General features: G+C 43.9%; 1 protein-coding gene across 1 annotated transcript in view; it reads left to right on the top strand.

The window, feature by feature from the left end:
- The window catches only part of slc6a17 (solute carrier family 6 member 17), a gene marked incomplete at both ends in the record, with an annotated part of 60,576 nt that extends 52,581 nt beyond the window's left edge, over positions 1-7,995 (top strand). The window contains 3 exons of the mRNA XM_084332573.1: positions 5,724-5,883; positions 6,775-6,937; positions 7,630-7,995. Coding sequence (XP_084188699.1) covers positions 5,724-5,883; positions 6,775-6,937; positions 7,630-7,995 — 689 coding nt within the window. The remainder of the gene's footprint in view (positions 1-5,723; positions 5,884-6,774; positions 6,938-7,629) is intronic.
- Between the last annotated feature and the right edge of the window lie 18,911 nt (positions 7,996-26,906).

Here is a 26,906-nt window from a genome sequence, read left to right as displayed (position 1 = left end):
AGGCACAAATGCATATATTAGATCATCAAATGCAGTTTGATACCGATCTACGCTATATTAAAAATTTCAACTGTACATGGTCCTAAACGTTATGACTGATCATGCGCGGGTGAACGGAGGGGGGGGGGGGGGGGGGGGTCGTTTATAATTCCGTGATAGTCGTTAGATGCTTCATGTAGCATGGGTGATATATTGATCAGAGCAGTTTGTATCGAAAATGATAAACAAAAACGCTGAAACTCACGTCAGTCTCCTCGTACCGTTGGGTGATGAGAGTGGAGCAAACAGATCCCAGTTATGTGGTGGGGATCGAGGCGATCCATTTCCGGTTTGTATATTACTAATACACGCCCAAATCATGTAGATTATTGAGTTATGGCAAAGATCCATATCCACGGTGTGTGTATTGAGTCCCGCGACGATAAACGAGTGGCCGGACGGAATAGGGAGACGCACCGGGATCACAAGAGATCCACTTCCGGTTGCAACTCGCCGATCAGCCACCAGGTGGCAGTATTGAAGTGTTGCAGAGTTGTGCTGGCTCACACAGCATCCGATAAGGCTCCGTGAGGGAAATATGAATACCATGGCGAAAATATGAAATTGTGATCAGAATCACGTTGTACGCCGTTATTGGCAGAATTCGCATGAACTTGAAACCCGTTGTACGACGTTATTGGCTTAAAAGGCAATGCCGTTTTGGCAGGCAATTTCGTTTTCCTAGCGTCAATGCTCAAAGGGGGTTTTCATTTTGAAAACTCGCCGACAACAGGGCCATGTAATATGCGCGAGCCAGATACGGAGCCGTTCACGCCCAACGCCCATGCGCAGTAGACACCGACGTCCGCGTCATAAATATTATTGATGTAAAATACGCAGGGGAGGTACTAGTGAGCAACGCATGGAGGACAACCCGTCACTTTCAAGCATTCTATCTGCTATTAATAAGATGAACAGCGACATGAACGAATGATTCACCAAACTGGAGATATCTTTGACATCTGTCCAAAACTTATTACACCAAAATGTAGCCCGAGTTACTGAACCAGAAAAAGGAATCGCCGACCGTCTACCGCATCATTATCCCTTCCCTTTTCCCCTTTTTTATACTACCAGCAGGGGGAAAAGAGTAAATAAATAAGAATAAAAATAAATAAATTGTTATCTTAATAAATATAGACTATGCTTGATTTTTCCTCTTTAAATGCATCTCTAGGACCATAGCCTAAATTAAGGCTGACTGAAGCTATACCTATTATCTTTTAAATTATTATTACAATACTTCTATTATTATTATTATTATTATTATTATTATTATTATTATTATTATTATTATTATTATTATTATTATTATTATTATTATTATTATTATTATTATTATTATTAAATAATAATAATAATAATAATTATTATTATTATTATTATTATTATTATTATTATTATTATTATTATTATTATTATTATTATTATTATTATTATTATTATTATTATTATTATTATTATTATTGTTATTATTATATATATAATTATTTATTTTACTCCCAGGCTACATAATAATTTCCTGGTCTGGTCAGAGACATGACTTCATTTATTTGTTATTGCCTATAGATACATAAGAGCGACTAGTATTATTTGATTGGAATTTGAGCTGAAGCCTAAACAATATGTTTAGCACCACTCCGTGTATTGCCCAGCAGCGTCACAAAGGTAATGCTTTTTTTTTATTTTGTATTATTCCTTCGTTCGGGGAAGCGGGAGGAAGGGGAGGTATGGGATGTGTTTATGTGTGTTATTGTGCTCTCTTACATTGTTCATGATGTCCTATTTCACTCTATAAAGTCCGATTATGATGACTCCTAATATCAACCCTATACGGGATGGTAATATCACTTTAGCCAGATTTAGATAATCTGACGTGCGTGCGTAAAAAGACGCTCACCTGACATATCTGCATGTAACTCGAGAACCGATGAACGGATTTTGTCGAGTCAGATGGCATTCGAACGGCAACAAATAGCGCTTTAATTCCGTCATTTATATGAAATGCAGCCCCAAGCCTTCAGACGCTCGCAAACTGCCGTGAGACTGAAACTGAAACTGAAAAAGCCAGACATTTTCACACGCTCTCTCTTTCCACAGTTAAATGTGACGGAGATATATAAGAGATATATCTTTACACTGTTTATTTACTTGATAGAATTTTTTATTATATGTCCTTTTATCGCTGCTGTGCTACACACACTGAGTCCCGACCGAGGCGCACACACAAATACCTCTTGCGCATACAGGAGACAAACAAGGTCTAACTTGCCTGCCAATACACAACATTCTGAAAAGTGAAATGAAACTAAATAGTTTTGTCTTTAATGTAACCGCAGCCTGAGTTTAGTAACTTGTTACACTGTGAATTTCTCCAGACCTCGCTTGGCCTGATGTGTAATAGCAATAGCCCTCTCCTATCCCCACCAAACTCCAACCGACATATCAAAACAAAACATGTAAACATTGTGCAATACCAAATGGGGATTTTTTGTCTAGAGGTCGCTGTTTGACAGCATTACAGAGTCTACCTTTAAGGGGCTTGGATATTATATATTGTATAATATCACAATACTTTCCCACGTTATTCTATTGAAACATTTACCCATAATAACCTTTTAACTTTTAATAAAAGGTCTCAAATGTAATCTTGAAAAATGGCCATTTAAAGAAGGCATTGGGTCTCATTCCCGAAAAATTTTCAAAGATATATTCTGGAAGACTTATCTTGGAACCACTGAGACATAATCAATGACAAGTTCACTCTGAGTCCTGAACGTGCTGGTAATATGTCTTAAGTGGCTGAAAAGGTCGCACAAATGATATGATCTGATATCTGCTTGGAGAATGGCATTCTGTCTTAAACTCGAAAGCGCGTTCCCGTTCAGGTAATTTGCATACAAAACAACGCCTCCAGAGCTCCTTATAAGGCAACTAGTGACGCAGCTGTGTGCAAATGGAATGGCGGAAGTGCTTTGCGAGTCTTGCGAGCCGCGTGATTACGAAACCTAGCGTCAGTCAGTGCCAATCAGAGAGCGTCTCCGAGAAATGCGGCTAGGTTTCGTAATCACGCTTGCGCGCCATCAAAACTAGATTAGATTAATGTATTGGCATCATATACAGCTCGCGGTACACCTGCCGCAGCGCGCGCGCACACACACACGCGCACGCGCAGTACTGTATATGAATGAATGAATGAAATATAATATATATAGCCTACGGCGGGCGTAATGAATGAACTCAGTATGGCTTATTATTCCATAATTAAGCCTATAGGCTACTGTTCATTCGTAGGCGCACACAAGACTTGTTATGGAATATTAATGCAGTCTATTTCCACCGATTAGCTTTAGTTCTTATTTATTTATCCACTGTCATTTCAGTGTTGGTGTATAGGCTATATAGTGTATTTCAATATAAGTTTAATTGATTAATGATATATTCGAAGGAATGCAGGTTTATAGCTATATCAACCCCCTCCAATGTACAGTAAATGACCAAGTATGGTTGTCAATATTCCAATGTACAGTTTTGCTTGTACAGTGTAAGTCTACCACCCCTCCAACCTCCTCCAACAGTTTCTACGTCAAATGTACTCTCTTTTCTGGACTCTTTTTGTATCACAAACAGTACTGTATTTGCAAATCTGGTATGTCATAAATGTATAGATGTAGCAGTACTGTCTATCTGTGTCGTGTGTGTCATATATGTTATGATGAATTGAAAATGGGGGACCCTGATGTAAACAAGACGAAATTCTTTCTCTGGTCTGCATCCCCTTATGTAATTGAGCTGTACTGTACTGTACCCATTCTGCAATCTGTTAATAAAGTTTTCAATCAATCAATCAATCAATCAAACAAAGGTCTGTCCCATTGTATACCAATCAATGGGATACATTGCATGTTGACCTGCATTCTTTCAAATGTATATAATTAATCATTAAAACAGATGTGTAACAAATAAGAAATACAAATTCCACAGAAGGCATTAAATAATTATTATTTTCAATCATTTCACAATAATTGCATAATTGTGTTTGAATATCTGAGTATCTGTCCAAAATAGCTGGTTCAGATATGGTTAAGCAGCTGCCCTGTGATCAGATGAATCCATATTATTTATTTTTCCGACATCAAATGCGTAATTTCTTATCGTACAAATATTGTCATATTTATTTTAATTATGATTAAGTAATTAATTCCAAGGAGGCCTGTAGCGTTGACCTGAAGGAATCACTATGAGAACACAGTCTGTCAAGTTATAATGACATTTTAAATTAGTCAATCAATCATGAGATTTGATCGTGGCTGAGAGCAGATTTAAGAGTGCTGAGGAGCTCTTAAATCTGCTCTCAGCCACGATCAAATCTGATCTCAGGAAAATTTGGGGACTCCCACTCCCAGCCCTAATATGTCTTAAATGGGCCGAAATCTGGCTAAAACGAATTTTTTTGTCGTAACTTCGTTCGGGAATGAGACCCATTGAATTTAATCTAGAGATTGATTCATGGCTGTTTATTTACAAGTATAAATGATTATGGGTCGGCCGGGTAGCACAGCGGACTAAGCGTCTGTCTACCACCGCAGAGACACTGGTATCGAATCCGGCTGTCAGCGGTGCCTCCGGCTTGGCCGGCCGTCATACTGACACAATTGGCGGTGTCAGCGGGAGGGAAGCCGGTGGGTGGTAATCTGGTCGTTGTAAACAGCGACTCCTACAGGTTGGTCAGGGTGCCTGCACAGCGAGGGAGGGAAATGGTGAAGGTAGTGTGACCTCCCACGCGTTACACTTCACCAATGAGAGTCCGCGCTGTCGGGTGAAAAGAGGCTGCTGGCTGTCTCCTATGTATCGGAGGAAGCATGTGATAGACTTCAGGGCTCCCTAGACCGACCAGTGGGGGGCACATGTGTGCAACGACCAGGAAGGGGAGGGGGGAATTGGCATAACGACTAAATTGGGATGGGAGGAAAATACAGAAAAACAGGAGGAGAAAAAGTGGATAAAAAAAAATAAAAAGTATAAATGATTATGTCATTCTGTTGTGCTAAGAGATATTAGCTTTTTTACTGTGGTCAAATGAGAGGAAACACAGTGATGAATCAACATGCAGGTATATCACGGTATCAAATCCATCGCTAATAGTCACGAACACACAATGCACTGGATGTCATAACATGTCAATTGTGAAAGATGTCGCAAACGTTGCAAAATGATACAAATCATATTTTCATTTAATTTCAAACCTTTATTTATAGTCGAATGGAAACTGAGGTTTCCCTCATTTACAGTTACGTTGAGTTTTTATATACAGAGATAAGCGTTCATAAATACAGCATAGAAACCACAGCATGTAAAGTAAAATCACAACAATAAGACAGCAAGACGAGGGTAGACAAAAGCAATGATAACAAATCAATTAAAATACGTACAACGTGATCGTCTATGATTAATGAAGGTCTTAAATTCTCTAAAAACTCTCTGGTCTAATGATCTCTCAGCACATACTGTTGTTCCATATTTCTGTATACATAAAGAGATGATGTAAGATGGTTTCAGATGATGGCATTGCAAGCCACTAACATGCCCCCCCCCCTCTCTCTCTCTCTCTCTCTCTCTCTCTCTCTCTCTCTCTCTCTCTCTCTCTCTCTCTCTCTCTCTCTCTCTCTCTCTCACACACTCAGTTGTGTGCTGTATCATAGCCTTCCTGCTAGGCCTGCTGTTTGTACAGCGCTCGGGGAACTACTTTGTCACCATGTTCGATGACTACTCCGCTGGGCTGCCTCTCACCGTGGTGGTGATCCTGGAGAACATCTCCGTGGCCTGGATCTACGGAACCAAGAGGTGACGCTCAAAATCAAAGTCCACTTTTATTTATTTAATTCAATTCAATTCAATTCAAAACACTTTATTAGTCCCGCAAGGGGCAATTTAAGGCATGAATATGACAAACAGCTGCACTTATACACATCCAAGACAGAACAAGGGACAAGAGACATACATGACACTATTAAAGCACAAGAAACATGACACTGTTAGACCAGTATCCTTATATAGCTGATCTGTCCAGTCTAATAAAGTACAAAGTAAAGCACTTTTTTATGCAGTACTTTAGACACAAGCTTGTGACACAGGGTTGATCCATTTGTGGTTTCCAAGACTCTAAATAAAGTGAGGCAGGCAGAGCACGTAATAATACGCTCATGCTGCTGATCTAATGCTCAGGGGGAGGTGGTTCCACGGTTTCTTGGCTGCAACTGCACAATTCTGACTAATTAACTGTTGATATGCACCTACTGTACTCAATGAAAGAAGAACAAGAGTCTTTATTTGTCATGCAGCAACACACACATGTAAGATGGGCGACACACAGGAACACACTGGGACACACACACCATATATATATATATATTATATATATTGCCATATATGCAATACAACTTTCACTCAACTTACATATGCCTTCCTTCCTTCCTTCCTTCCTTCCTTCCTTCCTTCCTTCCTTCCTTCCTTCCTTCCTTCCTTCCTTCCTTCCTTCCTTCCTTCCTTCCTTCCTTCCTTCCTTCCTTCCTTCCTTCCTTCCTTCCTTCCTTCCTTCCTTCCTTCCTTCCTTCCTTCCTTCCTTCCTTCCTTCCTTCCTTCCTTCCTTCCTTCCTTCCTTCCTTCCTTCCTTCCTTCCTTCCTTCCTTCCTTCCTTCCTTCCTTCCTTCCTTCCTTCCTTCCTTCCCCTCCCAGGTTCATGCAGGATCTGGAGGACATGCTTGGTTTCAGGCCCTACTCCTTCTACTACTACATGTGGAGGTACGTGTCCCCGGCCATCCTAGTGGTGCTCATCATCGCCACGGTCATCGAGATGGCCATCAGTCCTGCAGGCTACAACGCATGGATCGAGGAAGAGGTAACTCAGCACCTTCAGGCTACAGTATGTGTGTGAAAGAGAGAGAGAGAGAGAGAGAGAGAGAGAGAGAGAGAGAGAGAGAGAGAGAGAGAGAGAGAGGGGGGGGAGAGAAAGAGATGGAGAGAGAGAGAGGGAGAGAGAGACTCACATTTTTGTATATCCATCTATGGGAAAAAGACATTTCCAGTGCGTGAATGTTTGTTCCACCTCATTGCATATTGCTGTCAATATTGGTAATGGCCGACAGTGGCTGAGGAGGCAGAGTGGTCGTCCGATAATCTGAAAGTCCCAGGTCCGATCCCGGCTCCTCCCGGCAGCGTGTCCTCAAGCAAAGACACTTCACCCCCTAACTGCTCTCGATGAGCAGGTCGGCGCCTTGCATGGTCGCCCTCGCTGTGAATGTGTGAGCGAATTAATGAATGTGAAGCCATGAATTGTAAAACACTTTTATGGATAAAAGCGCTATATAAATGCGGTCCATTTACCAATATTTATCCATGCATCTGCTTGGCCTTTCACATATGGCTCCCTTTCAATGGTTCCTAGAGCCACCTGCTTCTGCTTTCTCTCCAACTCTTCAACTCTTCTTTTCGCCCCTCTCCTCTCCTCGCACTTGTCTAATCTGTTCTCCCTTTTCTCCTCTCCTCTCCCTCGCTATCCTCCTTCCTCTAACCCTCCTCTCTCCCCACCAGGGTACGGACCGTTTCCAGAGCTACCCCCCCTGGGCCCTGGCCATGGCCTACTCCCTCATAGTGTTGGCCATGCTGCCGCTGCCCGTGGTCTTCATCGCGCGCCACTTCAACCTGTGGTCGGACGGCTCCAACAAGCTGTCCGTCTCCTACCGCAAGGGCATGATGAAGGACATCTCCAACCTGGAGGAGCAGGATGAGCAGCGCTTCATCCTCGGCAAGCCCCCCGGCGAGGTGCCGCCCCCGATGCCCGCCGTGCCACGTGCCTACCTGGGGCCCGGTGGCACCCAGGAGATGGCCAACACCAACTACGGCACCGGCACCAAGACGGGCTACCAGAACATTGGCTCGCCCGAGTCCGAACTATGATCCACAGTGTTGACAGATGTACACCCCCCCTCCCCCATCCACTGAACAACCCCAGCCCTGCCAAGAGAGAGGGATAGGTAGAGCGAGATAGATGGAGAGTATGAGAGAGAGAAAGAGAGAGAGAGCACTGCCAAGGGTCATTGCAACATTCATCACACCTTAACCACCAGAGCTGGACCCCTCCATCCCATCCACTATCTCCGCTCCCTTGATTCTTCAGCCCCAATCACATGATCAGAAGATGTTGATTGCCTGACTGTACCAGCTGTGACGGAAGGGATCACAGAAGATAAGGTCGTCCAGATATGACAGCCCATTGCCATCTGCTAAAGTATTAAAGGTTTAGTCAAAGGAAGCACAGAGAGAGAGAGAGAGAGAGAGAGAGAGAGAGAGAGAGAGAGAGAGAGAGAGAGAGAGAGAGAGAGAGGAGAGGAGAGAGAGAGAGAGAGAGAGAGAGAGAGAGAGAGAGAGAGAGAGAGAGAGAGAGAGAGAGAGAGAGAGAGAGAGAGAGGAGAAAGAGAGAGAGAGAGAGAGAGTGGGGCCAGGCTTGGCAGGCACTGCAGTCTTCTGTAGCTCTGGGATTTAGCTGGGGTCACAGGGTCACGGTGTCCCCAACACTGCTATGCCGAATCCCATGCGTTCGCTAGTTTAGAGAGGGTCATTTTGGCAACAGCAGGAGTGCTCTGTAAAAGCTCTACTGCTTACTTCAGCTCCGTAAATGCTGGTTGTTAGTCCTTGTTAGAGGAGGGTAGAAGGAGAAGGAGGTAGAAGAAGACTCTGATATTTCTCCCCACTACTGCAGTGATTGTTCCTCTCATTCTATCTCAATGGAAGATACGTTGGCTCTCTCAGTGGAAGAACCTGGTTTTCACAAGTCACGTGACATCATAAAGGGAACATAACCAGTACGCAATCATTAATCCAGATCACATCCATTACAGTACAGTATGTCATAGCGAGCGATTATAGCTGATACTACAGCATGAAAAAGAAAAAAACTAGTGTTATGAGGAGATTAAGATAACTTTTAGCTTTTAAGTATCATGATGCGGTACATCAGCAATAACAACCTAGGCTCCTCCACCCAACCTACAGATCTCTAAACCCGTGTCTATGTAGATTTACTGTACATATGTTGTCGTGTGTTGTCGTTTTACGGTTGTAAAATAAATCATGTACATAAAATCCAAACTACAAAACACAGTACAGTAATACAGTAATACTGTACAATAGAGAAGCACAGACCCCCCCCCCCTCCCCTCCCCAGTGTATTTAAAGTATCTCTTAGCTTCAACACAAAAGACAAACAACCTTTCCCCCTATTGTCTGGAACAAATATGGCTATAGCAGGAAGCTACCGCCGATAGCACTCCATGCACACGTCTCTTCCCTGCTCCTGTCGCAGCTGGCCTAGACAAAGCTCTCACATTTTTAATCAGCGTCTCAGAAAGGCAAGAAGAGGTCTCGTCTCTGCAAAGATAAGCAGAGCAGCTCCTCGTTTGATCTTCAGGCGGTTCTTCAGGCTTTGTCTGAGCATCTGTCGCACGTGTGCATGTGTGAGAGAAAAGAGTGTTTGTGTGTGTGTGTGTGTGTGTGTGTGTATGGGTGTGCGAACAAGCAGGTGTGCGTCTGTGTCAGAGAGAGAGAGAGAGAGAAGGGAATGTGCGATGTGTGAGTGAGAGTGTGTCAGCAGGAGACAGAGAAGGCACGTGTGTGTGCGTGTGTATACACATGCATGTGTGTGTGTGTGCAAGTGCCACCCGGTGACCCCACACATATATAAATAGAGCAGCGTTACCTGGGGGAAACCGTAGCAACACACCATAGAGATGAATCCTCCTGTGATGTTGGAGAGAGAGTAGAGAGGCACGTTGCCTCGCTTTGTCTACCCCACCTGTGCGGCACGCACTGTTCTTTTCAGCAGCACGCCGTCGGACGGCCGCGTATAAGCACGGCGTTAGAATAACAGGGCATCCTTTCATGCTACAGGACACGGAGTCGTCGGTTGCTGACGGCTTTAAAGCGAGATTCACTGCCAAGCCATGGGGTGGGTTGTCTAGGAGTTCTTTCCGCGATAGATGAATGATATATTTAGGATGAATTCATCGTTGTGCATTCCTCAAATTAGATGTCGTGATGCAGGCCCGGCCCAAGCCTTTATGGGGTCATAGGCCAAATTTGGTTTGGGGGGCCGCATCAGCGGCGCCAGTACTATTGACTATTAAAAAAACAAATAGTAATTAAAAAAAGTTTTATTAGATATACAGCACGTTAACATAATATTGTAATTTTGGGTGATGATTACCATTGATTACCAAATATTTAAGCTCTCTTGTGGGACATTTAAAGCGCTCTTGGGGGCCCTCTGGTGGCCACGGGGCCTTAAACAGGCACTTCGCATAATATGCGCCGGCCGGCCCTGCATCGTCTCATAGGCACTACAAGCTACACTTATGTCTGTTCTTTTGTGAACTGTCAGGTGTGAAAACTAAAGCCTTTTTTATTATCGTTGTTGATATATGTAGGATATTGTGTCTTTAGAAGTATAATAATATGGAAAATGTTATTATTATTATAATTCTTTATCATTTTGGAGGGAATGTAATACACAAATTTGACCACAAGGTGTCTCTGTTGGCCAGCAGAGGAGCAGACGACAGTCTCTTGTGAGCAGCCCCTCCCTAGACACAAAGCAGTTCATGGGACTGAGATTTTAGATTCAGTGCGAAGAACGGTCGGTCACATTGTCGGTGCCTAGACAGCATCACTGTTGTCTGTTCGCCTTATTGCTTTAGTCCTTCTTACCATCGACTGTGGTGTCTTTTTTGTGTAGCGCAAGGACCGATGTCTCGTCTCTTTTTCACATGAGCACTTTAATTAGTGACCCTGGAGTTGTCCGTCAAGCACAGGTTTGACATTGGAGTTTTAGCAGGCAATCGGTCACAACAGCACTATCACTGAATGTGTCTTGATCGGAGACAGATAGATAGATATTGCTTTTATGTCTATAGGGCTTTCATCTTAAAAACGGATACACGGTTGAATGTCTATTAAAAACAACTGTACACAAAGATGATCTAACACAATGGCACACACACCTACAGAGTGTTTAGAGCAAAGCACACCAGGGGAAGCACATGAGGGCAAGCACAATGGCGCTGCATTTTTAATAAGCACTAAGCAACAGATTTGACCATTCAGTGATTTTATACAAGTACGTAGTGTTTTAATGGCATGATACTAACAGTCGCTAATATGTCCTTTTAGAAATATAATGTTTCAGACATCGTTCTACTCGGTCAAAGGCAAATTCAACTTTGTACTTTAAACTTTCTGTAAGCCTCACAGGAAGTTAGGCTCTCTATACAGTACCATTAGGCTATATGCCGCACAATTATGGATTTTGAAACTGCACTTAAACAGTCGCCTGGCATCACCACAGACAGCAGTCCGTCTGTGTCCTGGCTCATTAATGTAGCACAAAAACAGACATACAGATGACCACTTACAGAGATTAATCAATTTGAGCTTTTGATGAGGTGGATTGTGTACTGAGGCGAGCACAGTGGGAGTACCTTGGTTAATGGAACCATTCATTGTAAGAGATAATATCACCTGTTTCACTTCGGCCTGTTAAGATAAAAAACTGCACAATTTGCCACATTTCACAAAGGAGTTTCCGCTTCCCAACGCTACACACTTAAAGACTTGCTCCCTATCTTGCCTCTGAGATGGAAAGATACTCAGGCTTTGCTGAAATACAACGTGCAATAAATCAGTGGTTCTCAAAGTGCGGTCTGGGGAACCCCAGGGGTCCTTGAGGGAGTTCCAGGGAATCCCCGGCAAAACGGTGAATAGTTTAATTTCACTAATATTTGATTCACTAGACGTTAGTACAATGAGAGAACGTATAAAAATAACTATTCTAATCATATGTTTCACTCTCCCCAGCTACATAGACTTTGTAATTGTGGAATTCTGGACTAAATCGTACTGTATATAAAACCAAATATCATCTCAGATGGGTTTCCCTGGGACATCAAATGGGGGTCCTTGGCCAATTATGTATACATTTGGGGGTCCTTGACATGAAAGAGTTTTAGAACCACTGCAATAAATGACTCTGCTATTGAATGCCGGCCGATACCTGGCTCAAACAGGCCAGCGGTATCTGGAAAAACTTTCCCCAATACTAAAATCGGATAACAAGAGCAACGTGCAATTTGTGAGAAATCAAAGCAAAGCCACTCGTGCCCCTGTTTTGGCACATAAGAATACATTCCATCTCTGTAATGGTGAAACAATGGATTCTATCTCAATCATCAATCTAATCGAATTGGCTAAATCTACAAGTAATAGATTGGCTCTGTGCGAGTATAGTTTAGCACAAGAAAAATGGTTTAAATGCATTTCCTTTGCATTTACTTTTCCAACAATGCATTTCATTGTTACAATGTTTTTTGTCGTCGTTGTTGTTGTTTGTTTATTGGACCAAGTGAACTATTTGTCATTGGTATATTTTCATGGGAAAAGTTAATGTTGCAGCTCCAGGGTCTTCTTGTCTTGTGTCGTACGTGTTGTACATTAACTTTAAAGCGAATCCTGAGACTCACTCAGTTTAATAGAGTAATAGTGTATTTATTTTCATTGTCGAGATAGATCTTTTAAGTGACCAATCCATAGCTATATTTATAGTACTTAAAACAGTGTATTTAATCTGTACATATTGATGTATATTCTGTCAAAATTTACAGAAGATTTAGTATCTGGTAGGAGTGACAGAGTGCATACTTGAGCTGTAAATAATAACTGTATATTTTGAAATATTTCAGATTTTTGTACGTAGTGTACCTTTGGTGTCTGTGTTGGTCTGTGGTTTTAGTGTGTGGTTCTCAATGAAATTAACTCGGGAGACTATTCGGTGTGTGTGCTTGTGCGTGAGAGTGTGTGTGTACGTACTTGGGTGTGTGTGTGTGTGTGTGTGTGTTAGTGTGTGTGTGTGTGTGTGTGTGTGTGTGTGTGTGTGTGTGTGTGTGTGTGTGTGTGTGTGTGTGTGTGTGTGTGTGTGTGTGTGTGTGTGTGTGTGTGTGTGTGTGTGTGTGTGTGTGTGTGTGTGTGTGTGTGTGTGTGTGTGTGTGTAAAAGTACAGGTGTACTGTAAATTGGTTTTGGTGTTCAAATGTGTGTTTTTTCTCCACTCTCAGTGTTGTGCGCTGCTTACCATAATCCAGTAGATTAAATCCTGTCATTTATGATAACTTGGGACCACTAATGTAAAGCAATCTGTTCTTCTGGTGTTTTTCAGGGCGCACTCACTGGAACCGCACTAGGTTTCATTCACACACAAAAAAACACAACTTGAAAAACATAGTAATCAAATAATCATGCTACTTGAATGATAAACAGAAATTAGCTCTTTTGTCAAAGGCAATGTAAGTGTACAAACATGACGGAGGAAAACGGGAAATAAAAGTTGATACTTTTATGAAACTACATCATAAGTGTGTGTGTGGTATGTTATTTATTTCTTTTACATTACATTTACATTCAGTCATGTAGCTGACACTTTTATCCAAAGCAACTTACAAATTCTGCACAACAAGTCAGCAGGAAGGGTACAACTCTGGCAGCTAAGGGTAAATAACATTGTTCGTCATACAGTGTTGAATTTGAGTGCTATACTTGAGTGCATACTGTATAAGCATACTTAGAATTTAATCACTGCTTCAGTAGCTAAACCAGTTAAAACACTGTAATTTACTATGTCACGTCTTCACTAGTCAGTAGGTTTTGGGTGAACCACCTTGCCTGAACACATGTACAGTATGTCTTGATATTTGGCACACAACGACACAATTACATCGGGATCTGCCTCAACACTTTTGGTCCTATCTTCACATCATCCTGTGTGAAGAAAGAAACAAAGAAAGTCTAGGAGGAGGTGTGATATATCAGTATCTTGTCAGCATTCGGTAAGAAGGACACGCACAGCATCTAAGATGGTTTCATGAAACAATTATTTACTGCAGGGGAAGATGAGGAGAAGAAGCAAGTCAGTATCTGCCTGCCTGTAAAGAAAGTCAATATTGGTCAGAATAACATATCTAGTCTATATCTATTTATTCATTCATTCAAACCTTTATTCTCAAAAAGGACAATTGAGGTCACCCTCATTTTCAATGTCGTCGATACTTAGGCCTACAGACATTTCAATGCATACATTTTTAATAATATAAATAAATAATAACAACTATCTATATAGCACCCTTCACACATGGACCGCAGCCCAAAGTGCCCCACAGCAAGTAGCACAAAATGAACATAGGCATAAAATCAGCATACAGTCGACAGAATAAAAACAATGTATAAAATGCAGACATAAGAATAGGTATAAAAGTAGTGGAACGCAGAACGTGCAGACATAAGAATAGTCATAAAATAAGTACAATAAGTACAGTGTTGCTCGAAGGCATGTGAAGACCCCCGGAACAGCCAATCCCCAAACACCCCACACATCAATCCCCACCACATCCGCATCCAAAACACACCCCCTGATAAAGCATGTCATGACCGAAGGAAAACACAAACAGCCCGCGTGCCACTCACATCGCCATGCATGGTGACGGGGATGCCACCCCCGCATCTTTCCATCATTCCAAGAAAGGAGAATATTCTGAGAGGATAGATACTCCCTTTGGGACATATGGAGGCCAGCAGTGATGTCATGGTGGCTTCCAGGAAAGGAGCCTATGCTTTAATGCGCAAATTCCATCTGGTTTGATTCCGCTGGTACTCTCTTGTTGTCCCATGTTTGCCTGCTTGATGGCAGGGGTAACAACCCTGGTTGTACATAATGTATGAACTTTTGTCAATTGATCTACAGCAGATAATGTAGATCAGGTATGTTCTACCACGCAAACATTTATTGACTTAAAGGTGACATGCGTTATAAATGTAATTTTTCAGTCTCTAGCATTGTATTATAGTAATATAGTGGGGCGGCATAGCTCAACATATCAAACCAATTGTTCATTTTGTGATAAAAGCACCAAATTTGGCAGATGTGTTGAAACAAAACTGGATATTGATATTTACAAACTAACACCCTGGTGGCCGTGGCAGGCATTTTTCAAAATGGCCACCAGCGCTTAGTCAAACTTTCTTATCCCATTGGATTTGCATGCAATAATGGATATAATCTAGATCCCACTAACCCTGAGAACCAAAAAATTTACAATATTTTTATATATAATTTTTTTTTCTTTTTTACCACATGGTGGCGCTGGCGCATTATCACTGTGGCGCTGTGCCCCTATACCATTGTTTAGGGTTACCCTTGCCTTATTGCTGCTACTTCCAGCTGGACACATGATATGTCGCCCACCTTTTTCCCAGTCTGGAGATACATGTAGGTTAAATTTTTTTGTTTCTGACAAGTTGTGAATGAATACAAGATAAGATAGATTTTCGTGTTTCTTCACTGTATAGCAGATTATTGTGAGTAGCGCTGTATTTTGTGAGTTTATTCATCTACATTTTTACAGATGCTATGCTTATTTATTAGCTCAGCTAGCTACTGTAGCTAGCTATCAACGTTTACATGACTATGACTATGCGTGCACCTCATGGTACCAAAGCACCTCAAAGGCGCTTAAAACAAAATTACAAACATCACAAAACAAACTGGTCAGACTACTACTTGACCTGAACCTCAGAACCCACCTCACCCCTGCCCACTTTGACAACCTAGGATGGCTTAGAGTAGACGACAGAGTACAGCAACTTGCAATGGGCCTGGTCTACAAGATACACTATACGACCGGGGTGCCCATGTACATGTCAAAATACTTCCCAAAGGTCAGTGAATACCACAACCACTACACCAGAGGAAGCTCAACAAATCATGTTAAACCCAGATTCGGCTCAAACAAGGGACTAAACACGTTTCGCAATTATGCCACAACAATGTGGAACGCCCTACCCAAAGCTGTAAAGGAATGTGAATCCCTGCCCACATTCAAAACCGCTCAAGAGCACCTACGGGAGGCTGCAATTCGAAACTGGCCACCGTAAATGCCCAAAACCCCCACCACCTCCTAATAGACAGTCTCCTCCCCACCGCATGTATATATTCCCTCCCCGCCGTATGTATATTTCCCTCCCACCCACCCACCCCCTCCTAATGTACAGTCCCCTCCCCATCATATGTATATACTCTGTCAGGATCTAGGGGTAACAGTACTGTATATTTGAATACCGCTTATGTCACAAATGTATCAGTACTAAATACCTATATGTCCCTATGCCATAAATGTCATGTATGTTGTGTATGTCATAAATGTCTATATGAATTGAAAATGGGGGACCCTGATGGAAACAAGACAAACGTCTTTCTCAGGTCTGCATCCCCTTAACAATTGTATGTATTGAGCCGTACTGTATTGTACCCATTCTGCAATCTGTTAAATAAAGTTTTCATTCATTCATTCACACTTTGTTCCTATTGAAATTAAGTAGTTGTAGAAGTAGAGTATTAATACTATTAGAAGTATTAACTTACAGGCGGTTAGGTGGTCGAGCGGAGATTGCGTTCGTCACCAGCCCCGGAGCTGTGAGATTGGTTCGCCTGTTCGAATCCAGCTCACAGCTCCGGGGCTGTCACCAGCTTGGCTGGCCGTCTGCACTGATACAATTGGCTGTATCAGAGGGTGGGAGAAGCTGGCGGGGTGGGTCCGGGTCGCTGTAAACAGCGACTCCTACAGTTCGGTCGGGGCGCCTGCTAAGCGCGGATTGGACGTGAGGGGGATAGTGTGGTCCTCCCACACGCTACGCCCTCTCAATGAGAATCCGCGCTGCCAGGTGAAAAGAAGCGGTGATTGGCTGGACGTGTGTCGGAGGAAGCACGTGGTAGCCTCCACTCTCCCAAATGATCTGACTGTGGGGGGTAAAGCGCAGCGACCAGGAAGGGACTGGGAATTGGCATACGACTAACATTGGGATGGGAGAAAATCGGAGGAAAATGGAGGGGGAAAAAGACAAAAAAAAAAAAAAAAAAGTAAGTATTAACTTACTATACTGTAGAAAGAAGTCTTAATTGTGTCATGCAGCACACTCAACACACACATTAGGATGAAGGAACACACTGAATAGGTGTTTTAGGCTAATCATTAACCTTTTAAGTCTTAGCCATATTTTCAGAAAATTCACCTAAAAGTACATACCCAAGTAAATGGAAGATTGCTCCACTTCTACAAGGTCCATTTACATGTTCTTGGTATCTATGAGACATCTATGGATCTCAGGGAATGTATTCCCAGTGGCAGAAATATTGTGTCTGTTACTATGTTTGAGTAAATTGTAATGAATCAAAGGAGAATATAAAAAAAATTATATATTTTCTTTTTTTCATCTTTGACGGTGAATAACACCATGCTAACATTGACCAGATGTGAATACATTTACATTTAGTCATTTAGCTGACGCTTTTATCCAAAGCGACTTACAAGTTCTGTACGACAAGCCATCAGGAAGGGCACAACTCTATCAGCTGAGCAACAATGTTCATCAAAGTGTTGAGTGCTACAGTGTAGGTTAGTTTATTAGGACAAGTGCATGACAGTACGGTTAGTTAGGGTTAGATTTTTTTTTTTTTATTGTTTTTGTTTTTTAATTCAGATAATGGTTGAAGAAGTGCGTCTTTAGTCGACGGCGAAAGATTGGACGTGATTCGGCTGTCCTAACTGGGGTGGGTAGTTCATTCCACCATTGTGGGGCAAGGACTGAGAATAGGCGACTTCTCTTTGATGACCCTCCCGGAGCTTGGATAGGAGTAGGTCTGAGGCGGCCAGAAGATGCAGAGCGTAGGGGTCTTGAGGGTGTGTAGTTAGAGACCATTGACCGGAGGTAGGCGGGAGCGGTTCCCTTTGCCGCACGGTATGCTAGGTCGAGGGCCTTGAAGCGGATTCGTGCAGCTATGGGGAGCCAGTGCAGGTCCCTAAGAAGTGGGGTGACATGGGCCGACTTCGGTAGGTTTGAGATCAGGCGGGCCGCTGCGTTCTGAATGAGTTGAAGAGGCTTAGTGGCAGTGGCCGGGAGGCCAGCGAGCAGTGCATTGCAGTAGTCGAGGCGGGAGATGACTGTTGATTGGACGAGGAGTTGGGTGGCTTCTTTTGTCAGGAAGGGGCGGATCCTTCTGACGTTGCTCAGGAGGAATCGGCAGGTTCTGGTCGTCGCTGCGATGTGAGCAGAGAAGTTCAACTGGTCGTCGAGGACAACACCAAGGTTCTTGGCGGTCGGGGACGCAGTCACAGCTGCATTCTCGACTGTGATTGAAAGGTCGGTTAGGGGGGAGGATTTGGCCGGCAGGTGGAGCAATTCTGTTTTGCTTAGGTTCAGTTTGAGGTGGTTGGACGTCATCCAGGCTGAGATGTCGGACAGACAGGCCGAGATCCGCTCAGAGACGTGGATATCTGAGGGAGGGAAGGAGAGGAAGAGTTGAGTATCGTCGGCATAACAATGGTAGGAGAAGCCATGAGACGTGATAATGTTACCCAGTGATTTAGTGTAGAGGGAGAAGAGAAGGGGTCCTAAAACCGAGCCCTGGGGGACACCCGTCTGCAGGGGGCGGGTGGCCGACAGGGTCCCTCTCCATGACACTTGGTAGGAGCGGTCATTGAGGTATGATGACAGCCATGTCAGCGCAGAGCCAGCCACTCCCATTCCTGCGAGGGCCGCAAGGAGGATCTGGTGGTTGACTGTGTCGAAGGCTGCAGATAGATCTAGGAGAATCAGGACAGAGGAGAGGCCTTTCGCTTTTGCTAAGTGAAGTGCCTCTGTGACCGCAATGAGGGCTGTCTCTGTGGAGTGACCAGTCCTGAAGCCTGACTGATTAGGGTCTAGGAGGTCATTCTGTAAGAGATAAGCAGTAAGTTGGTTGGATACAGCATGTTCAAGTGTTTTAGAAAGGAAGGAGAGAAGAGAGACAGGACGGTAGTTGCCTATGACGGTAGGGTTCAGGGTTGGTTTTTTTATGAGCGGCGTGACTCTGGCTTGTTTTAGGGAGGTGGGGACCACCCCCGAGTTGAGTGAGGAGTTGATGGTTGCAGTTAGGAATGGGAGGATGTCTGGTGCTATGGTCTGGAGGAGTGGGGAGGGTAGCTGGTCCAGCTGGCAAGTAGTCGGACGGTTCGACGTTACCAGTGTCAGGGTCTCTGCTTCTGTAATGGGAGAGAAAGATGACAGAGTGAAGGATGAGGTTCTCGATTCAGCATTTGGAATGGGTGGGGGTTGGGAGAAGGAGCTGCGGATGTTCTCCACTTTTTCCTCAAAGAAGATCGCAAAGTCTTCGGCAGAGAAAGATGAGGGAGGGGGGGGTGGGGGGGGAGTGAGGAGGGAGGACATGGTAGCATGCAGTTTGCGAAGATTCTTGGCAGAGGCCTCGATCCTATGGTGGAAGAAAGAAGCTTTGGCATTAGTGATGGTTTTGGAGAATGTTAACAACAATATGTGTCGATGTCAGCAGTGAGGCGTGACTTTCTATACTTCCTTTCAGCTGCTCTCAGGACCTGTCTTTGTTCTCTCACTGGATCTGTCAGCCATGGACTGGGTGGGGAACGGCGGGCAGGTTTCTCAACGAGGGGACAGAGCTTGTTGAAGGAGGTTGCAAGGGCTGAAAGGAGGGTGGAGGTTGCCATCTCTGTGGAGAGAGCAGAGAAGGTGTCACTCAAAGGTAGAGCGGATAGTATGTCAGAGGAGAGGGTGGAGGGGGATAGGGAGGGCAGGTTGCGTCTGAGTGAGACTGTTTGAGTTGGGGTGAAGACCTTTCGGTTAAGCATGAGAGTTAGTGAGAAGGATATGAAGGAATGGTCAGATACATGTAGGGGAGTTACCGTGGTGTTAATGATGCTGGAGTTACGGGAAAATATGAGATAATTGCCACTGAACTCATTCAGAACCTTTTTGAGATCAAGTGTACAAAAGATCCAAACAAATGAATAAAGGGCAGATGATTTACAGGGTTTCTGTAGATACAGTACTAAATTTTGCCATCCGGACACATTTTAAATATGAATATAGAATATTAGGCCTATAAATTACCTTATTATGGCCAAGTCATACATCTACTGTATGTATCGGGCCAAATCTCCTCTTTCCAATGGAGTTAAATCTGAGGGCAGCAAATACTGTGAATGAAATCTACTGTAAAATCATTGGTAAACAAACGTAGTGCTGAAAATATACAATTTGACTGCTGTTTTGCTAGGGTTAGGGTCTTTACTCTTGGCTACATTTGAAGAAAAAAAATGCTACATTAATTAATACGGGCTGTATTGATCTATTTATGATGTGAAATAAATCTTGGCCCGGTACAGGGCCCCATCGGGCTTAAGGGTTTAAGAGGTTAATAGTAATAGAGCAGTGGTCACCAACCCGTCGATCTTGATCGACTGGTCGATCTTTGAGACTGTCCCTGTAGATCTTTCCATGAAAAAAAAAAAAAAAAACGTTTTTTTTTTTTTTTTTTTTTTTTTGGTCTTACCCTGAGAGTCTACATTACAGTTCTACCTTTGTTTTGATGTGAAAAGTGATGCTGCACTTAGCACTGACTGAGAAAGTACACATACAGTTCTACTTTTGTTTTGATGTGAAAATGATGCTGCACTTAGCACTGCACTTAGCACTGACTGCACTTAGCACTGACTGAGAAAGTACACATTACAGTTCTACTTTTGTTTTGATGTGAAAAGTGATGCTGCACTTAGCACACTTAGCTCTTAGCTCTTAGCACAAAAAAAATAAATAAAAAATGATCTAACCCTAACTAACCATACTGTCATGCACTTGTCCTAATAAACTAACCTACACTGTAGCACTCAACACTTTGACGAACATTGTTACTCAGCTGATAGAGTTGTGCCCTTCCTGATGGCTTGTCGTACAGAACTTGTAAGTCGCTTTGGATAAAAGCGTCAGCTAAATGACTAAATGTAAAATGTAATGACTGAGAAAGTACACATTACAGTTCTACTTTATAAAATGCTAATTGTAAATATGTTTGTCAATGTTAATAATATGAGAGTCCACATTACAGTTCTACTTTTGTTCTGATGTGAAAAGTGATGCTGCACTTAGCACTGACTGCACTTAGCACTGACTGAGAAAGTACACATTACAGTTCTACTTTATAAAATGCTAATTGTAAATATGTTTGTCAATGTTAATAATATGAGAAAGTCCACATTACAGTTCTACTTTTGTTTTGATGTGAAAAGTGATGCTGCATAAGATGACTGCACTTAGCACTGACTGAGAAAGTACATAATAGTTCTACTTTGACGTTTTAATGTTGGACCAAAGCATTGCATGTAATTAGAATACAGGCAAATAAAAGTAGTTTAGTTTAAAGTACAATCTTGGCTGTCTTTTTCTCTCAACGCTTCAATAGGTAGATCTTGCCTTCACCAAAAAAAAAAAAAAGTGATCTTGGGCTTAAAAAGGTTGGTGACCACTGTAATAGAGTATTAGTACTATAGTACTAGTTCTACAATTTATTAGTTCTAAAATATAAGATGTTCTTTTTGACTAATGTTGTACTGAATCTGTGATGTTTGTATTATTGCAGGTCACATAATAATCAAGATAGTGGTGATGGTGGTGACTAATTGACCATGTCAAAAAGGTTTCTGCTAAAAGACACAGGGTGTCCAACACCCTCAACATCTTCTAATTCACAGCCTGCAAACAAGATCAACTGGTCACTGTGTGTCCTCTGCCAACAAGACCATAATGAGACACTGACCAACCCAATGCTTACGAAGAGGAAGGATGCTGGGAGCGCATACACGTTGTTAGCTGACAGTCTCCTGAAAATGAATGAACTGAATGAACTACATAGAAATATACAGATAGAGAAACTAGATGAAGGTGAGGGGCTTGAAGCTGCTCTGGTTGTCAATAATGCTCGGTGGCGTAAATCGTGCAGGCTGGGCTTCAACAAGACAATGATTCAACGGGCCGAGAAGAGAGCTCTGAATAAGTCTACCAGTACAGACAACGATGAAACCATTGCAGGCAAAACTAAACGCACCAGGAGTAGTACTTCTATCACTGAGAAACCAGCACAGGAAGCACACTGTTTTTTCTGTTGCAAGCCAGCTGGCACTGAGGGTTTACATGAGGCAGCAACGTTTCAGATAGACAACCGAGTTCGGACATGTGCAGAGCTCTTACAGGACACAGAACTGCTGGCTCGACTTAGTCCAGGAGATATGGTTGCACTTGATTCAAAATATCACCGCAAATGCTTGGTGGGCCTCTACAACCGTGCCAGAAAACACAAAACCCAAAAATGCAGGCAACCAACAATGAAAAAGTGCTATCAGGAATCGCTTTTGCTGAAGTCGTCATGTACATCGAGGAAGCATGCCTTGATGACAGCACTGCACCAGTCTTCAAGCTGGCTGATCTGGCTCACCTATACAAGTTGAGGATGGAGCAGCTTGGCATTAAGCTTGATGCTAGAGTGAACACTACATAATTGAAGGAAAGACTCTTGGCTCAGATTCCAGATCTGCAAGCTCAGACCCAGGGGCGGGATGTCCTTCTCACATTCTCTGATAACATTGGTGCAGCCCTGACAAAGGCATGTGAATGGGACAGTGACAGTGATGCTGTGCACCTGACTCAGGCTGCAAGAATTGTGCGTAGACACATGTTTGATGAGCAGAAACCCTTCACAGGGTTCCAAGAAGGCTGCCAAAGAAACTCTGTGCCAAACCTACTGCTGGCTCTGGTAAACATGGTCCTTGAAGGTCCAAGCATCAGAGACCAGAGTGGTCCTTGAAGGTACAAGCATCAGAGACCAGAGTGAGTATCCAGCTACTTCAGCAGCCCTAACCCTCGCACAGCTGCTAAAGTTTAACAGCGTCAAGCACAGGGCGGCTACGTGGCGTAGTGGGCAAGGCGCTCGCCACAAATGCGGAGACGCTGGGCTCGCCTGTTCGAGCCCAGCGCTCCACATTGCTTTCAGTTTAGCTGGTCGTTCATACTAATACACATTGGCCGTATTAGGGGGTGGGAAACTGATGGGTGGGGATCGGGCGTTGTGGACAGCGACTCCTACAGGTCGGTTGGTGCGCCTGCGCAGTAGAATCAGGAAGTGTCGGGGGCAGCGTGAGCCTCCCACGCGTTACTCCTCGCCACTGAGAGATCGAGCTGCGCAGGTGAAAAGATGCGACTGCTGTTACCTCAAGTACCGGAGGGGACTTGTGCTATGTATGACTTAGTCCACATTGCAGCCGGCTTGTGGGAGGCAAGAAACAGCGTTTGTGACAGGGGAGGGTTGAATTGGATGATACGAAATTGGGATGGGAGAAAAAAAAAAACAGCGTCAAGCACAGACGGCTTGAAGTACCCACAACATTTGCCAGCGTCAGACACAGCATTGCTCAGGAAACACCTTTACTGATGTATATAGGCCTGATGGTCCATGCCCAAACCAGGAAAAGGAAACTTGTAGACCGGCTTTCACATGTGGGGGTCAGTATCACGTATGACCGCGTGCTTCGTCTGTCAGCCCAGCTAGGAGCAGTTCCATAAGGAACAGGTAGTCTGCCCTGCTAAGATGTGTGGTGACGTCTTCACAACTGCTGCGGTTGATAATATTGACCATAACCCTAGCTCAACTACCTCAAAGGAGTCCTTTCATGGCACAGGTATTTCACTCCTTCAACACCCTACATTTGCAGGTCAAGGAGTTGACCGCAGCATTGTGATTGTTGGAGGGTGTGGAAGCCAAAAGACAGTAGGCCATTTGCCAAGCTACTACACAGAAGTCCCACCAGTTGTCCGTAGCACCACAAAGGCACCTGTACCACCTAGCACTGTGGCATCTCTGAGCAGGGAAAACTCTGACCATAACATCAATGAAGAGTACTGCTGGCTAGAAAATGTGCGGAAGAGTCTTGCAAGTGATGAAGAGAACTCTGTGAATCAGAGTGTGGACAACATGTCCTGGGCTGAATACCATGCAAGTAAACAGCTTGCTGGAAGAAAAGTAATCTGCCCAAGTGTCCTACTACCCCTGTTCCACGAGAGTGCCCACACAGTGGCAATGATCAAACACTCCATGGATGTAGTCAGAAATGCAGTTCAACATCTGAATTCTGGGCAGACACCAGTAGTAACATTTGATCAACCCCTGTATGCTATTGCCAAGCAGATTCAGTGGAAGTGGCCAGAGATGTATGGGGAAGACAAATTTGTTGTGATGTTTGGCGGCCTGCATATAGAGATGGCAGCTCTGAAGACCCTGGGTGATTGGTTGAAAGGCAGTGGCTGGGTTGAGGCACTGGTACAAGCAGAGATCACAACAGCATGCACTGCTGACTCCTTCTTGCGTGCAGCACATGTTGCTCGCACCAGACGTGCCCACCAAGTCACAGTGGCTGCACTATATGTCCTGCAGTATCGGGCCTACAATAACCGTAATACAGATACAGAAGATGTACCTTTGGGGTTTGATGAATGGTGCTCAAGGAGGGAGGAGAGCTGCCCTCAATTCCAGTACTGGGCAACAGTCATGGCATTGGAGCTGTGTGTATTGGTCTATGTGAGATCCCTGCGGCAGTCCTCCTTCAGCATGTACCTCGATGCTCTGACAGAACTCGTCCCCTGGTTCTTCGCTCTGGACCATACAAACTATGCCCGCTGGATCCCAGTTCATCTTCGTGACATGACTGAACTACCAACAAGACATCCAGATGTTGCCAGAGAATTTAATGTTGGCAATTTCACCATTCAGAAGACCAATCGGGTCTTCTCGGCAATCCCCATTGATCAAGCACATGAGCAAAATAATGCGTGCATCAAGAGTGATGGAGGGGCGGTAGGTCTTACAGACAACCCTAGTGCCCTCCGACGGTGGATGCTAGCTGGCCCTGAGGTTGCAGCGCTGATTGAGGACTTTGAAGATGCTCACCAGCTCATGGGAAGACAAGATGGGGTGCTCCACCATGATCAGACAGCAAGTGTGCAGAAAGCATTTCGAAAAGATGTCTGCTCACTCGTCAATGTAATGGAAGAACTGGGCAACCCATTCGAAGAGGAGAGTGAAGACCTGCTTGTCCTTTACAGCAAAGAGATTGCAGATCCATCTGCAGTGGAGACTATTAAGAATGCACAGAAGATTGGCCAACACCAGTTCCAAGCATTCACAAAGGAATGTCTTGTGGAGAGAACAAAACCCATTGATGACACAATCCACCGCAACCGGTTGAAACTGTTTGTTGGCTCAACGCCAAAGACAACAAGTAAGGAGAAGCAGCAGCTGACATCAATGAAAAGTGATGTTGAGTTGTTTTCACGACTCTACATTAGCTGTCAAACAAGTGATGGAAACCTGGAAGACTTCTTCCAGCATGAGAACCAAGCATGGCCACCAGCACTCTCTGATGGAGGAAGATTACGACTTGGGACCAAGAGTGACCTTCTGATATGCCTGGAGGACCTATCTCCAGCTCAGACTAAAGCCCCTGATGCTACCTGTGTAGTTCTTGATGGAGCTGCCATGATTCAGATTATGAAGCCAGCAGGTGCCAAGACATTTGATGAATATGCCCAGCAGGTTTTCATTCCATATATCTATTCTCAGCTGTGCAGTGTGTCACGTGTGGACCTTGTCTGGGATACTTACAAGGATGACTCCCTGAAAGGCACATCAAGAGTCGAGCGTGGAAAGGGTGTAAGGAGACGTGTGGTTGGGAAGGCTGCCATACCAGGAAACTGGCAGAACTTTCTGCGGGTTGACAGTAACAAGACAGAACTATTCAGCTTCCTATCCAAGGTCCTCCTTCAGGTATTCAGTGAGGAAGACAAGGAGGTTGTCCTCACTGATGGGGTGGGGGTGCTCAGCACACAGCCACTGCAGGATCTCCACACCCTGGCCCCATGCAGCCATGAAGAAGCAGATAGTCGAATGCTACTGCATGTATCACACGCTGCACTGCATGGCCACCACCAATTGCTTATTCGCACTGTTGACACTGATGTTGTGGTCTTGGCTGTGTTTGCCATAACACAACTACCAGCTGGATGTGAACTGTGGCTAGCATTCGGAACTGGCAAGAGCTTTCGCTACTTGGCAGCCCACCAAATAGCTGCGTGCCTCGGACCAGAGATGTCATGTGCCCTTCCAATGTTCCATGCTTTGACAGGCTGTGACACTGTATCCAGTTTTGCTGGACACGGAAAGAAGGCAGCATGGTCAACATGGAAGTCACTGCCGGACCTGACAGATGCACTACTGATGCTGGCAAATGGACCAAAGGAGATCCCAGATTATGCAATGAACATTATTGAGAGGTTTGTCATACTTCTATTTGACAGAACCTGCACCTGCACCAAGGTGGACCAGGCAAGAAGGAAACTCTTTCCACGTAAAAGCTTGGCACAGAAAATCCCGCCTACCCGAGCTGCTCTGGTGGAGCACGTCAAGAGAGCAGTCTACCAGGGTGGTTACATCTGGGGGAAGACACTGCTTCCAGACCCTGTGCTGCCATCACCAATTGCCTGGGGGTGGGTGAAGACAGAAGGAATGTATGAGCCCCACTGGACGACATTGCCACAAGCATCACAATCCTGCCACAAGCTGATCTCTTGTGGCTGCAAGAGTGGTTGCAAAAAGCGCTGCAGGTACTTTTGAAACAGCACTGTGCAATACTACACATACTGTAGATCTCAGTATATTTTTACTGTATTTATTTACTGTATATTTTATTCCATTTTTATTCTATTTTATTCTACTTATCTTAGGCAATTTGATTTGTTTTGTTATTCTTATTCGTGACCTGTTCTGTCCAAATGTTTAATGTTGAGCGATTTGCAGTGTCAAATTTCACTCAGGATAATAAAAGT

The sequence above is a fragment of the Notolepis coatsorum genome (assembly GCF_963971535.1).
Source record: "Notolepis coatsorum genome assembly, chromosome: 17".
Classification (NCBI taxonomy): Eukaryota; Metazoa; Chordata; class Actinopteri; order Aulopiformes; family Paralepididae; genus Notolepis; species Notolepis coatsorum.
This window is presented reverse-complemented; position numbering and strand designations above follow the sequence as displayed.